General features: G+C 38.8%; 1 protein-coding gene across 1 annotated transcript; it reads left to right on the top strand.

Annotated features, from left to right (window-relative positions):
- Nucleotides 1-9532: 9532 nt before the first annotated feature.
- LOC122134200 (ubiquitin-conjugating enzyme E2 E2-like) lies at nt 9533-11383 on the top strand. The gene is made up of 4 exons (XM_042775883.1): nt 9533-9578; nt 9677-9715; nt 9910-10062; nt 11020-11383. Exons 1-4 carry the CDS (start codon nt 9533-9535, stop codon nt 11226-11228), a joined length of 447 nt encoding a protein of 148 aa, XP_042631817.1. The 3' UTR covers nt 11229-11383.
- The last annotated feature ends 4005 nt before the right edge of the window (nt 11384-15388 follow it).

Genomic DNA, 15388 nt, shown 5'->3' with positions numbered 1-15388 from the left:
TATTTATCAATCAACTAAATCAAATCAACATTTGGTTCGACCACACTTTGCATTTAAAACAGCTTTTGTCCTAGGTGCACTTGTGCATAGTTTTCAGGTAGCTTTACAGGAAGGTTTCTTGTAGCATCTTGGAGACGTTGCCACAGTTCCTCTGGATTAAGTCTGTCTCAGTTTGTTCTGTTTCTTCTTGTAATCCCAGACAGACTGATGATGATGAGATCAGATCTCTGTGGAGCACTGGTTGTTGTCAGCCTCCTTGTGCATACAAAAATTTCACTGTATTACAATTAATGGCAAAATGTAAACTGTTATTTCCTGACACACTAAAGCAACATAGAAATAACTGTCTTAAAACCATTTTGTTTGTTTGTTTTGGTGAAAATACTAATGGCCTAAGACTTTTGCACAGTACTGTATGTCACTGCCAAAATTTTGGCAATGACTGTAAATGAGACCTCTGTTGAATTCATACAGAAAGAGTACAATAGGAAGTCAAGGCTCAGTGCTGTGACCGCATCATGTTTCTCTGTCTCTCTTACTTTCACTGTGTTATTAATCTGCACTTAACATGCACATGCTTTCTACTCAGGAATGCTTTTCGTGATAGTGGGTCATGAAAGTGTGTTTCACTTTACTAACCACAACTTTCTATTCATGTATTTCTCTCTCTCTCTCCCACACACACACACACACACACACACACACACACACACACACACACACACACACACACAACACACACACACACACACACACACACACACACACACACCTACACACACCTATACACACACACCTACACACACACACACACACACAGGACACATACAGATACACACCTACACACACACACACACACACACACACACACACACACACACACACACACACACACACACACACACACACACACACACACACTTTATCAGTCAAGTTGTGGTGTGCACATTATCTTGTGTCACAGCAGTTCACACTGCAAATCAAAGCCCACATACACATATGCACACTCAAACAGTTGTTTTGTTATATATTGGTGAGGACATTGCATAGACTTCCACTGATTTTCTATCAGGTTAATGATATTTTCTATCACCTAAACCTACCCTTCACAGAAACATGCAAAACACTGGGTTTACATAAGATGTGTTTTGGCTGATTTATAAGCCTTTTTTAAATAGTAAGGACTAGTAAAATGTTTTCACTAGTGGTTAGCCATATTATTTCATTATATAACTGAGGAAATTTGGCCCTAACAAGTACGCACACACACACACACACACACACACACACACACACACACACACACACACACACACACACACACACACACACACACAAATTACCTATAGAGGGAATGCACAAACCAGTGGCGTAGCCAGAATTTTAATTTCAGTTTTTCTGAATTTCTAAAACACAAAATCCCAATCTCTGAACCAAATTCTCACTAGCTTAAACCAATTTGTCAAATAAAGCACTCTTTCTGCTAAACCTTAAACACATTCTCATTCACTTAAACACTTTTCACACTGTGATGCATTTGTGCTGCAAAATGCTAAACACAAGTGGCAAAAGTTAAACACAACTAAAGTACAGTTGTCATCGTTTACACACAACGATTCAAAATTGTTCACACTTGTTTTTAATGATGTGATCAAACCAACTGTTCAAAATATGAGCCAGTTCAGAGTGCACTAATGGCACAGGTGACTGAATGATGATACGAACAATAGATGGAAACAATTTGAGAAGGAGAGGAGGAAGAGTACATGTAAGAAGTGGAGGATGAGGAGAGAAAGAGGAAGGTTTAGAGAGTGTTATCAAGGCTGGATCTGTCAGGCCACAGGGTTTTTTTCTCTTTAGCAAAAAAGAGAACATTACTTGTGATGTGGACAAAGTCCTCAGGCCGGACTCAAGCACAGAGACATGATGCTGAGACAGAATGAATCTCTCATTGACCCTGATTTTACAACTGCATACTTACAGTATTTGAGTGTACTGTAACATGCGATCACGTGCACTTAAAATACTCCGTCATTTTTGGTCATACAGACAAGTATAATTACATCGTTCGAATCTGTTAAGGGTCTACATTTGTGTACACTGTGAAAAAAAAAAAAAAAAGCTGTGTGGTGTGTAATATTGTGAGAGAAAAGGGTATTATTTTTGTGGTTTTTGTGTCGGGGAACTCGAGCGTGACAAAAATGAACCGAAACTCGCCTCACAGACATGAGAAATGTATCTATTAAACACAAAATGTTTTAATAATGAACCAATTCAAATAGAAAACAAATTTTCTCTGTTAATGTAAACTGTATGGAATGGGTATATTGTGAGTACACCGCAGAGATGACGATTAAGCATCATTAACTTATTAAATTATTAAAATGGTACGGTAGTCTCCTTGCTGTTTTCCCTGAAACATTACATTCCTTTTTTTTTTTTCATTGAGCAATCAGAACTATGCCACTGGCACAAACATGTTTAAAAAAAAAAAATTTTTTCCAATTTAATACCTGCCTAAAGGAGTGTTTTTGTCAGAATAGACATTAAGCAGAGAAGCATATTTATTTGACACAAATTAAATTGAGGATGAATTTTGCTTTGAACTTTAAGAACATGCCAGTAGTTCAGCTGACAAAACGTCTTTCCAAAAGATACATTTTAATTGACAAAATGTTGTGAGCCTTGAAAAGTGCATGTGATCTGGGACCTTGATACAGAGTGTGCCACTGAAATGATTTCCAGCTGTCTTTAATAATTCACTGACCAACTTCTGCAATTCTAAAATGTACATATTTTAATCTTTAAACTAAATGAGGATATGTCATAAACTTATGTGGTTTTCATATAATGCTTATTAATAATGATGACTATAGATTAACCCAGATGTTAAATTTACCCCTTAAATAAAACTTTTTTTTTTTTTTTTAAATCCAGTGGAGGATGTCTGTTGTCGTCCTTCTGAGGGCAAATTTATGATATTTTATACTTTAATTCTTGATAACCAGACATACACTTGAGCTGTTGTTATCTGAGCTCAATATCAGAATGAAATCAACTCTACACATCCATGTCTTTCCTTCTGAGCTCACACATACTGACAGTGAGTCATGATAAACTGTTTTCTCAAACATCCCTCACAGACTCTGTTAAGCCGAATAACCTACATTTAGCACCCACCCACACACACACACACTTTATCTGACTCACTGGGTCAGCCTGTTTCCTCTGTGTGTGTGTGTCTGTGTGTGTGTGTGTGTGTGTGTGTGTGTGTGTGTGTGTGTGTGTGTGTGTGTGTGTGTGTGTGTGTGTGTGTGTGTGTGTGTGTGTGTGTGGATTGCAGTGGGTGACTGAGGAGAAACTTGGGTTAGTCTGTGTGTTCAAGGCCGTGTCCAGACCTTGTTAAATATTTCATACTCAAAAATAAAATGTGAAAATCTCTGAATGACTAATTAGCGCTTTAAAACTCTTCCCATGAGTGTCTGCATGTGTAATTCAGTTTAGACGGTTTGCCCAGATTGGTCTTGCCAGATCCAGTTATTATAAGCACTGGGTTTGGGCTTGTTCTTTTTTTCCACTTAATGGAACTTAATAAACACTTTAGGATATTAATAAAAAGGGTGAAGTTGCCATTTAGGGTTAGCGATATATTTTTCTTATTTCTAAAACAAAAGATTTGAACTTATTTCGGTTTATTTTATTTTGGAGGAGCTTGTTTTTGTTTGCTATAGCAATACCTGGCAACACTGCATCGACGGCACTCAAACTGACAATAATCAAAACCAGCCCGAAGAGAGCAGGAACATTATTGCTGACAGCATACCACATTCATCAGACAAACACAACGATCATCATGATGTTATCTGCAAGAAACTGTATTCGCAATCAAAACAGTAGCGTAGTTATACAGAGATCTACAGAACAAGTAGGTTACAGAATATAGTTACATTTTCACAAAGTCATGCTAAAACATTCATATGAGCACTAGACAAAGTTCTTATCATATAGCAATGAATACTAATGAAACTATTACAGTAATAAGTATTGTTGAATAATAAGAAAATATTAAAATACCCCCCCCCCCATCTCCACACACCTATAATAAAGTGTTAACAAAAAAAAAAAAAAACATATTTCACAAACGTCTACATATCTGTCCCTTTTAAAGTTTGCAGTGTATAACACAATTCTTAATGCCACCCCAGACCTCACTCATTTTCAAACCCTGGTTACAGCCAAGTGTGTGTTCTGTGTTGATTACATTGCAGGGCATTCAGATGAACATATTTAGTCAAGTGAAGGAAACTGTGAAGGGCACAGATATCCCCTGCTTGGCGTGTAGGGAGCAGTGAACACTGTGAAAGGACCCAGTGATTTGCACGTAGCTTGTGTCTCCAGATCAGCAAATTCAGGTGTTTCAAACCAGCCGCTGACAGGACAAAGCCTGTTCTCTGTAACAGACTGAAAATCCCTGTGTAATTTTCTCAGCGGGCGTCGATCGTGTGAGCTGTGCTTCCAGCGCTCTTGAATTCTTAATGTTTCTTTATTTTGTTTTTGTTTGTTTATTTATTGAAATTTTGCCATTTTGTTATTGTGTTATTGGCATGCAATTTCCTTTCATCTCTCACCTGCTTTATAAACAGCAAAAATATGAATGTGGTTTTAACTAAAGCTAATGGCTGTGTGTAACTGAGCACGAGGACGGCTTTGCTGATTCCCATGGGCCGTTCTGGTTGAGTCTCACAAAGTGAGAGACGTCACTGATCTGGCGCGGACTGGGCTGAACCACACTGACTCTGGCCACCTTCCCGACAAAAGAAGGTGCTGGACTGGTGACAGTCAGCGCACACTTTCAGGAGGCATTAGAGTGATGCTATAGGGAACTAGATATAAATGAGAAATGGCAGTACTGTACACAGCTGCAATATCTGAATCAAAGATATCTATGTAAAGTCTAGATTGCACTGATTTGCTTTGATTACAGCCGGAAAAGAAGTCACACCAGGTCAAAATTGTATTGCTGAAGGAGAAAAGACACAGATAAGTTGCATTGGTGTATAAATCACATGTTATTTAGATATACACTGTATGCATAAATGTGTATTTGTGGGTTTTATTTAAAAAAAAAAAAAAAAAGATTGGTTGTCACTTTGTGAATGCACAAAGAGATGATTAAAGTGTTCTGTAATCACTCCACTCCAACTCTACTCCAGATTTTATATCTCACATCCTGCTCAACCTTTAGATGTTTAACCATACAAAGGTGGTTATTCACTGCTATAATTTAGTAGCCAGTAGTATTCTGTAAGACGTAAGTTTAGGTGTAGGGTTGATGTAGGGCGGTGTGTGTGTGTGTGTGTGTGTGTGTGTGTGTGTGTGTGTGTGTGTGTGTGTCAAAACGTAAACTGTTCGCTTGCTTTCTCTCTCTCTATGGTTTCAGATGAAAGTGTCATGTTTTGTTTTTTCTCACTAATGGGTTTCAGATCCGTGAAATATTTTTAGAAACGCTTAAGATCTCTCCAGAGTGCAGATCACTGAAACAAGCCATTTAACTATTTGCTCTCTTCAGAACAGAACTGTAGCGTCTGTGGGAATCTGCTCAGACTGAGCTCTGTTGCCCATCACACGCCTCTTTATTTACTGAATCAGAGCCCAGTGAAGAAGCACAGCAGCTGCTGAGATTGTGAGTCACTGTGTTTATAATGAAGACACATCAAGTCAAGATGCAAAATCTAATTATTGAGTTTTATTAGCTCATTTTGCTGTGTTTCACAGAAGTAAGTAAATGTTTTAGTAAGTGTTTCTCTCTCAGTGCTGGATTGACTCATTCTACTAGACTAAATGCTTTTCTTCACAGGCTTTTTACCCCCCGCAGTTTGCATCTTGTAAGCCAACAACCCTGGAAAGTGTGATCTCAGATATTTCTACACCATGTAAAACAACCAGCCACAGTTCTTTTGTGTGTGTGTGTGCGTGTGTGTGTGTGTGTGTGTGTGCTTGTGTGTGCGTGCGTGCATGTGTGCGTGTGTGTGTGTGTGTGTGTGTGTGTGTGGTGTGTGTGTGTGTGCGTGCGTGTGCGTGTGGGCGTGTGCATGTGTGTGTGTGTGTGTGTGTGGTGTGTGTGTGTGTGTGCGTGTGCGGTGTGTGTGTGTGTGTGTGTGTGTGTGTGTTTGGGTTTGGGTGTGTGAGTGTGTGTGTGTGTGTGTGTGTGTGTGTGTGTGGTGTGTGTGCGTTGTGTTGTGTGTGGTTTAGTGCGCGCGCGCGTGTGTGTGTGTGTGTGTGGTATTTTGGGGTTTAGATGATAGAATGATTTAAAAAAGAAAGAAATCAAATAATACACAACAAAGAAATTGTAATTATTACTAAATAAACAAAAAATAAGCACTTATTCCATATTCCATTAATTAATAATATTAACTTAAGTCAGTGTTATTATAATATCACTGAGATACGTTTCTAGTTGTTTTTAAATATTTTGAAATTGTTTTTATTATAACATTTTCTGTTTTCAATTTAATTCTAGTTAAAGTTTTAGTGATTTCGTTTGTTTGTATTTGTCTTTTTTACTAGCTTTTGTTTTTTAATATATCTATATTTTCATTCATTTTAATTTAGTTAATCTAGTACATCAAGTGAAAGTTTTTAATATATATTTTATTTTATTTTATTTCACACAATGAAAGTTTTTTTATGAGACAGACATGCAGAAAAAGCCTTACTGTTGGTTGAGGTTGTTGTTGTTGGTTGGTTGCTGTTTTTTGTGGTATGATTTTTTTATTATTTGGGGTTAATTATTTATTTTTTGACAGTTTTCTGATTTTTCTGATAATCTTCTGTATAATCTACACACAAAAAAAAAAAAAAAAAAAAAAAACACACACTACACTGCAGCTCCAGTCATCCTCTGTCACTCCGAACAGCAGCAGAATTCCCATCCTGTCGTGTCGGGATTGCTGTTGTTTCCATGGAAATCCTCCCCTGCAGTAAAACAGGGATCTTTCATCCTCTTGGGAGAGGTTGCTAAGCAACGATGGCTGAACCAGTGGGGACTTGTTACAGTTAGTTTGAGCTCATGGAAAGGTCAGAGGATGTGTGATGCCCACCAGGGTCACGGAGCTCCAAGCCAGAAAACACAGCCGACACAAAGCACTAAAGGACTTTTTTCTGTAAGGGGTTTTAGGGTAATTTCTAGACTTCCACTGCCTTGTACAGATCCATTGAGTTCTTTGAACTCTGGCTTGAGCTGCGAAGTCAAATACTGTAAGACATTCAAGACAGGATTGTCAGGGAGCACAAAAGTCTGTTTGTATGCATTTTTATTTTATGTTGATAAATTTGCTTTCTTAAAAATTGTGAAAAAGACCTGCAGATTTATCAGAAATTAACATCTGAAACTAAGGCCTTAACTTATGCACACATTCACTCATATGTAATCTGTATATGTGTTTATTTTATTTTCATTCATTTATGAAATAAAAATGGAGTTTAAAAGACAGTGTGTGTGGTTTTCAGCCCCTGTCTCTTATATTCCTCTCACTCATATCATCTGTGTGATGTAAGTCTCTCTCATATTTAACACATGCAGTCTGACACACAGAAGCGTCGTATCTGTTCACACTGAGCCATGCGCCTCTCAAATGTCGAGCCAAATGATTTTAAATGCTTAAAATAAGTATCTTTCTCTTTCCACGGCTAAATCTGGTCTGCCCAGGGGTGTTTCATCTTTCACAGATCGTTTGCTGTAAATTGAAAATGTGAGATGTTTGCTAATCCCTTAAAAAATGAAGCTTTCAAACAGAACAACTGATGATGAGGAGGAAATCCTTTCTGACACTTCCTGTCTGCACACACACTTAAGCGAAGGTTGCTGCTCACAGTTCCTGTTTCTCTGTTTCTGATTCTCTCGATGTGTGTCTGTGGACAGAAAGAGTTTGTGAACAGACTCCCAGTTGACCAGTCGGTTTGTTGCGTTGCGATATTGGCATTTCTGTAGATCTCCAGGAAATGACCTTGTTTTGTGCGCATGGTGGTTCCTGAGACTCGCACTTCTGATCCTCAGCGTAGATGCAGCATTGCACTCAAAAGTAAGTGAAGGTAGGTGATGATTGTTGTTGGGGTGGTGTTGTTGGTGTAATTGTTTGTTGTAGTATTCTGTTTTTTTCAGAAGGTCCAGTTATGTCATTTTTATTTTTTTATTTTTTATTTTTTTATATATATGAAACGTATGTGGTTCAAAAACAAAAAGGGGTTTTCAAGCGTGTTCTTCCTGACAGTACCAAAACTCAAACCCGCATCCTTTGGGTTACAAGTCTGACTCTAACCGTTAGGCCACGACTGCCACAAAACAGCACAATCCACAAGCTGATGTTTCGGCAGATTGGCTTCAATATAAGCTGTTTTTAGACTAAGGAGAAGGTTTTGAGGATGTTTTTATAGTACAGTTTTATAGTACAGTTGTGCTGTTCCTCATTTGTAGTAGCTTTGGGTGGCTGCATCTGCCGAATGAAAAAATGGATTGTGGATTTAGATTCAGCTATAATTCTGCATTCAGTCTTAATTCATATTCAGGAACTAAATTGGAATTTAAAAAGCATTCTAAATACAGTTCTGAATTAATTTTTGAAAGTGTTTGATTGTGTGTGGAAGATATGAGGTTGTAGTATCCAGAAAAAAAAAAAAATGAATCCATGCATTAAAGCCTAAGGCTGATAATGGTCCAAAAGAGAGCTTGACTTTACATTAGTAAACTCTCTAGACAGAAAGATGGATCATCACTCTATCAGCACAGCTTTCACTCTCACCTTTCACTCTACTCACTGCTAGTTAGCTGCTAACATCTCGCGTGGCCCTAAAAACACATTCAAGAAAGCATGTGAGAAGAGTGTGGGGGAGATGTGTGATTTAATGAGAGATAATGACCGGATAATGAAGAGACGATGACTCGATACAGAATGTGTTGAGAGTGAACCTCAGGGCTGATTCAACAACACTTAAAGATGATTTGCTTCACCAAACATGTTCTGAATCTATATGCATGCTGAGGAAATGGGCAGAAAATTGCTATGATTTTATCACTGACCTTGATGCCAATCTAGCATGTGCAATTTACATTTACATTAATGCATTTGGCACTTCAATCCAAAGCAATATAGACCGCATTCAAATTATACATTTTAATGCTGTTTTTTTGTTGTTGTTGTTTTTTTTTTTTTAGAAACTAACCCCTATTTTAATTTAATTATTTATTTTAAACGCCATGCACTACTAGTTGAACTACAGGAATACCATGCAAATTCATTATGTGACATCCTTCCACTAGAACATGAATTCTTATTTATTTATTTATTTATTTATTTATTTATTTATGAGCCCTAATGAGACATCCTGTGATATTTGTATCAAAAAATATTCAGTTGTCTGTGCAACAAACGTAGAAACCCTGCACTAGAACATATAGTGCCTGACCAGTTAACATCCAGGACCAGAGCTATGTATTTCATAAGAAAAGCATTTAAATAAAAAATGTAGCAAGATGAGTCAAGACAAGAAGGACACTCATGTTCAGTGTTTGGCTCCTTGTTGGACTTTTAGTTTGTCGTCTAGTTCAGTTCCTGTTTCCTGTGATTCCCTAATGGCTCATTGATTGTTCTCACCTGTGTCTTGTTTCACTCATTAGTGTCGGTGTATTTAAGCCCTTGTGGTCCCAGCGTTCTTTGTCAGTTCTTGTTTTTGCTGTTACAGTAGTTGAAAGCTTTACGGCATTTAGATCAGTCATCATTTTGAGGAAAAGGCTCGCCACATGCCCCACTTTTACAGTGAATGGTTTTCACAGTGTTACCTTGAACAGCTCTCTGGATTCTCTCGTCACTGGTTAATGCACATTATGTTCACATCAGCTGTTCTGATGAGTTCAGGTGACGTTTCGCACCAGAATCTACCACTGCAACATCAACAGTCAGGGTGTGATCTGTCTGGACATCCTGAAGGACAACTGGAGCCCGGCGCTCACCATCTCCAAAGTGCTGCTGTCCATCTGCTCTCTCCTCACAGACTGTAACCCTGGTAAGACACCGCTCCGGCTCGTCTGAGGAGATGTTGGCTGCTAGAGCTGGCAGGCGCTTGTTCGCTGGTCGTGGGCTGGAGCTCCAGTTTTTGTCAGTATGCTGGAGCTCCAGCTGTTTGACCGAGACGACAGCAGAGCAGTTACAGGTGTGAGCATCGACACAGCCGCCTCATGCTCATGTATGAAACTGCACACATCTGTTTATCTCATGTCTGAGCGGTCTGTGATTCTGAGTAAATATTGCATTTCTTTAGGTTTAGGGAATAAAGGCATGGCTTTTACACAACACCTAATTAGTTTCAGAAACGCAATGGTCCTGTCTATCTAGATGGTCCTCTTACTACAAAAATTGTGATGCAACAATATCCTACTGTGGTCTTAATGGTGTGTGTGTGGTTTTTTTTTTTTTTTTTTTTTTTTTTTTTTTTTTTTTTTGCCACATTTTAGGACTTCAGTGTAATGCACAAATTTTTGAATCTGTGCTTGAACCAATTCTTTAAAACAGTTTTGTAATAAAGCCCTGAAACTTTGGAGGGAGTTTTTTTTTTTTTTTTTTTTTTTTTTTTTTTTTTTTTTTCTTTTCCTGAGGTATTGATTTTCTTTCTAGTGCGCTCACATGACTCCAGTGCAAAAATTGATCAGTGAGCTTGATTTGCTGTGAGCTCACTTAAAAGTGACTTCGTTAGCCTGTGCCTATCAGACTTTCTTTTTTTTTTTTTTTTAAGTATTGAAAGTAAAATGCAAGTTGAATCAAATTAGAAAAGGAGCATATAAATACAAACAATTGTTGAGCAGCAAGATTGTTCAGTTTTAACTTTCTTAAATTTTGTAACATGGTTTAGCATAAGAGCCACTTCATCTGCTACAAAGACTTAAGGCTGCACAGGGCCCCATGCTTTTTTTTTTTTTTCTGGTTTTATGCTCCTAACGCCATTCTCGATTTCTTCTCCTTACAGCTGATCCTCTGGTAGGAAGCATTGCCTCACAGACTGACAGAGCACAGCACCACAGGATAGCCAAACATGGGACCAAACGCTATTCAGTCTTACCCCGAGGTTACTGTAGCCACCCAGATCCAGACCAGATGGTGGATCAGCACCTAGAGGGGACCACTAGATGTGCCCCAGAGACAGATCCCCAGCGTAAACCTGACAATCGGCACTAGACCATGGGAACCAGACAAGTCCTCTGCTCCATCTGATCTGTGTTGCAGTCTGGAATTAAACCACACCATGCTGGTTTCATCTGGCTAGAGGAGAACTGGCCCCCGACTGAGCCTGGTTTCTCCCAAGGCTTTTTCTCCATTTGTCACCAGTGGAGTTTTGTTTCCTTGCTTTGGCTTGTTTAGTTGGGGACGCTTGACTGATTGCACAGACACTATTGGAAGAGACCTGAACTGAATGAGGACATCACTGACTCATCAGTGAACTGACTTTAGATGGAAAAATGACACTTATTGTCGTCTTGCATCATTGACAAACTATTTTCCTGTCTGACAATGTAAAGCTGCTTGGACACAACCAGTATTTTATAAAGCACTATACAAAAGAGTGACTTGACTTGACCTGGTGCCATGTGTTCCCCAGGTAAGCAGCGCATGCACACCTGGCCATCCACAGTGTAAAAGAAAATGTGATTCATCAGACCAGGCCACCTTCTTTCATTGCTCCGTGGTCCAGTTCTGATGCTCATGTGCCTACTGTTGTTGCTTTCAGCGGTGAACAGGGGTCAGCATGGGCACCATGACTGGTCTGTGGCTATGCAGCCCCGTACACAGCCCCGTCAGAATACAAAGTGCGTACCCCCATACGCACATTGTATTCTGACACCTTTCCATCACAACCAGCATTAACTTTGAGCAATCTGACCTGCAGTAGCTCATCTGTTGGATCGGTCCACACGAGCCAGCCTTCGCTCCTCACAGGCATCAAACACCCATGACCCTGTCACCGGTTCACTACTGTTCCTTCCTTGGACCACTTGACAGATACTGACCACTGCAGACCGGGAACACCCCACAAGAGCTGCAGTTGTGGAGATGCTCTGACCCAGTCATCTAGCAATCAAAGTGCGGCCCTTGTCAAACTCGCTTGTCCATTTTCCCCGCTTCTAACAAAACTTCACATTACTGACCACTAAACTATACCTATTATTATTTTATAACTATTATAAACTACACATTTTAATTTAATTTAATTAAACTTCACATCAACAATGTTCACTTACTGCCTAATATATCCCACCCACTAACAGGTGCCATGATGAAGAGATGATCCGTTTTATTCACTTCATCTGTCAGTGCTCAATGTTATGCCTGATCTGTGTGTTTTAGTTATTTATACATACTAAAATAAAGCCTATTAAGTTATTTTGCATTTTGATGACAATTTCATTAAAAATTTGGCAAACTGCATTAATGTAATGAGAATTTGCTAGTTTTTAATTGTAATTTAAATATGGACTTAATGATCCTGAAAAAATGCTAAATCTAACTTGTTTTAAGAGTTTGTGTAATGAGTTGGATATTCCTGAGTGAGATTTGCTTCATAAAGCAAGTTCAGATTTTGTTTTTGTATGATTTGTTAAAGTTTATGGCAAAAAAATAGAAATGTTCGTCTGATATAATCCTGTTTGGTTTTGTATATCAGTTTGCTGCTCACCACAGACTCGGAGACCGTTGATTGTAAAATGCACAAGTAGTTCATATTCTAATAAGCAACTGATTGACTAAAAGGGTTTTGTTTGACTACTGTTAGTATTGATCCGGTTGTTTTATATGTGCTGGAAATGACCACAGCTGCTATACTTTCCTTCAGAAAACCTCACCACACGGGTAAGTTTCCCCACTAATAGTCTTGTGAATGCTGCTCTGTGGCTTGTTAGTATTTTGCATCCACCTTTCAATATGACACACATCAAAACCACAACGCTATTGTTATGAGCAGCTTTATGAGTGTTGTTCATGAAAAAAACCCCTCATGCCACAAATGCAGTTGCTGCAATAATTGTGTATGCAAACAAGTACGCTATATATTCTGTAATATCAGCATTACAGGAAAATCACACCAAACCTTGTAACAAAATATTTTATATGAATTTTACTTTTTGTTTACTTTTGTGTCTGAATATTACATGCAGATCATTTGCAACTCTCCTTATAATGGAACAAAAATACATTCTACCTGTTTTTTACTTTGTTGAAATTTCGATGATATTTCTTCCAAACATACTGTGATGAGATGGAAGGCTCTGGTAGTGTGAGCCTAGAGACAGAAAATATGATTACCAGCAGCAACATTTACAAATTACCAATTTAAGCCAGACATTTTTGGCCACAAAATGGAACGGTTTCCTAAAAAGGACCTAAATGTATTCACAGACCAATCTTTTCTCAGTCATTTCTGCCAAACTGCCTCGCAAAGTAAATAAAGCCTGAAAAAAGAGAGAGAAGGGGGAAAAAACCTTTAGAAATGACACTTTAAAAGGCATTCAGATGTAGGTATTCCTTTCACGCAGCAACCCCAAACCTATATTTCTTTATCATCTCCAGACACAAAAGCCATCTTTATTTGAGAGTAACAAGACTAGGAGTTTAAACACGGAGCTGTGTGCACTTCAGTCCATCATGAAAGCATTGTGAATACACTCGTTACATTAAACATGACAGCAATGTAGGCTACAAGAGAACTGTTTGAAACTTTATTGCACACTACATACTATTTAGTGTATAGTATACTGTATATATTCCATTGTGCACATATAGCCAGTGTGCTTATTTGTCAACAATGTACACATCTTCCCTTCTTTCCAGGGCCCATAGAGTCAAAAAAACACTTCTGATTGGCAATTAAAGCATCTCTCACTGACTCTTAAGTGCATATGGAGCATCGGTTGAGAGTAACTCATCATGATTGTCTGCAAGCGAGCAGAAGTCAAACTATCTGCCCACATCAATAAAACTCAGATCAGATTTTACGTGCCACATGACACTCAATCATACTGCAGCTCAGAGCCTGTGACGCAGACAGACAGGAAGTAGATCATCTCCCTTTCCACTTTCTCAGTGTGACGAGGGTGTGTGTTTATGCAAAGTTCTGAGATGGAATCAATGGGGGTTTCCTATAAAACAGGGCCACACGATGTGGGTGAGATCATAGACATGTCACTCGTATAGTTTTGAATGGGGGGCTCAATATGGCCGTTCAATCGCAGGAAGCCCCGCCTTCTGAATGAAAGAGCCAATCGCTAATCGGTAAAGTCATCGTTTTGAGACGTGCACTCAGGACTGCACATGCGCACTGGCTGATCTTAACCTGAATAATAAGCTTTTTATAATGCTATTTGTGGAAAAGAAACAACATTTATGCTTATAGTGAACAGTTTTGGAGAACTTGATGTTTTCTCATTCAAAGAGATAGGAGCTGCACTTGGATGCCCGAGAGGTGTTTCAAAGATGGCCGCCGAGGGACATGACTTGTCTTAAAAGGACCTTTGTGAGATCATGCCACAGCCATCATTGCCTGAAAGAAGGAATGGTCTTTTGACCGCATTTTCAGTAGTGTTTCTCTACTGATATTACATCACAATCATGACCTCTGCTTACGACACCAGACAGATCTTTTCTCACAGTTTATTTAAGCCTTTACTAAGCAGCTCTCAAAAGACACAAAAAGGTCACAGGTCTGTTCTGATAGTCGTCAATGACAGGGAAAAAACAACAGCAAAAGCGAATAAAAACATAACACATAATCATGCATAAGCTAATTGGGATAGCAAAATAAACTCAATAATAAAGGCTCAAAAGGGAAGTAAAGCACTTCTCTATCTGTTGTTGATGGCACAGGCTGAGTGTCCAGTCAAAATGTGAAATATGTTTTCTTCACTGACAGCCGCAGGTATAAAATAATAAAGATAAATCAGGTTTGTTTAAAGTACGTTGTGAATTGTGGCTGCTGGGAGCATGAAATCACACAAAAAGATGTTTATAGAAACCAAAGTCATTTTTCTATTCAGCCTTTATTAATACATTTACAAATAGTTGAATGAATATGAATACATTTAAATTTTTGAAGAAGTCGTGGCCTAATGGTAAGAGAGTTTGCTTCCTAACCCTAAGGTTTGTGGGTTCGAGTCTCTGGCCGGCAATACTACGATTGAGGTGCTCCCCGGGTGCCGCAGCATAAATGATACCCACTGCTCCGGGTGTGTGTGTGTGTGTGTGTGTGTGTGTGTGTGTTCACGGTGTGTGTGTGTGTGTGTGTGTGTGTTCACGGTGTGTGTGTGTGTGTGTGTTCACGGTGTGTGTGTGCACTTTGGATGGGTTAA

The sequence above is a fragment of the Cyprinus carpio genome, chromosome A19 (genome assembly GCF_018340385.1).
Source record: "Cyprinus carpio isolate SPL01 chromosome A19, ASM1834038v1, whole genome shotgun sequence".
Taxonomy (NCBI): Eukaryota; Metazoa; Chordata; class Actinopteri; order Cypriniformes; family Cyprinidae; genus Cyprinus; species Cyprinus carpio.
This window is presented reverse-complemented; position numbering and strand designations above follow the sequence as displayed.

Excerpts from the sequence above, each read along its gene's own strand:
- LOC122134200 (XM_042775883.1), top strand. The coding sequence starts at position 9,533 with ATGAGTCAAGACAAGAAGGACACTCATGTTCAGTGTTTGGCTCCTT. Across the intron at positions 9,579-9,676 it reads TGTTCAGTGTTTGGCTCCTT|TGTCGGTGTATTTAAGCCCT; the intron begins GTTGGACTTTTA and ends TTCACTCATTAG. Across the intron at positions 9,716-9,909 it reads TTGTGGTCCCAGCGTTCTTT|TTCAGGTGACGTTTCGCACC; the intron begins GTCAGTTCTTGT and ends TGTTCTGATGAG.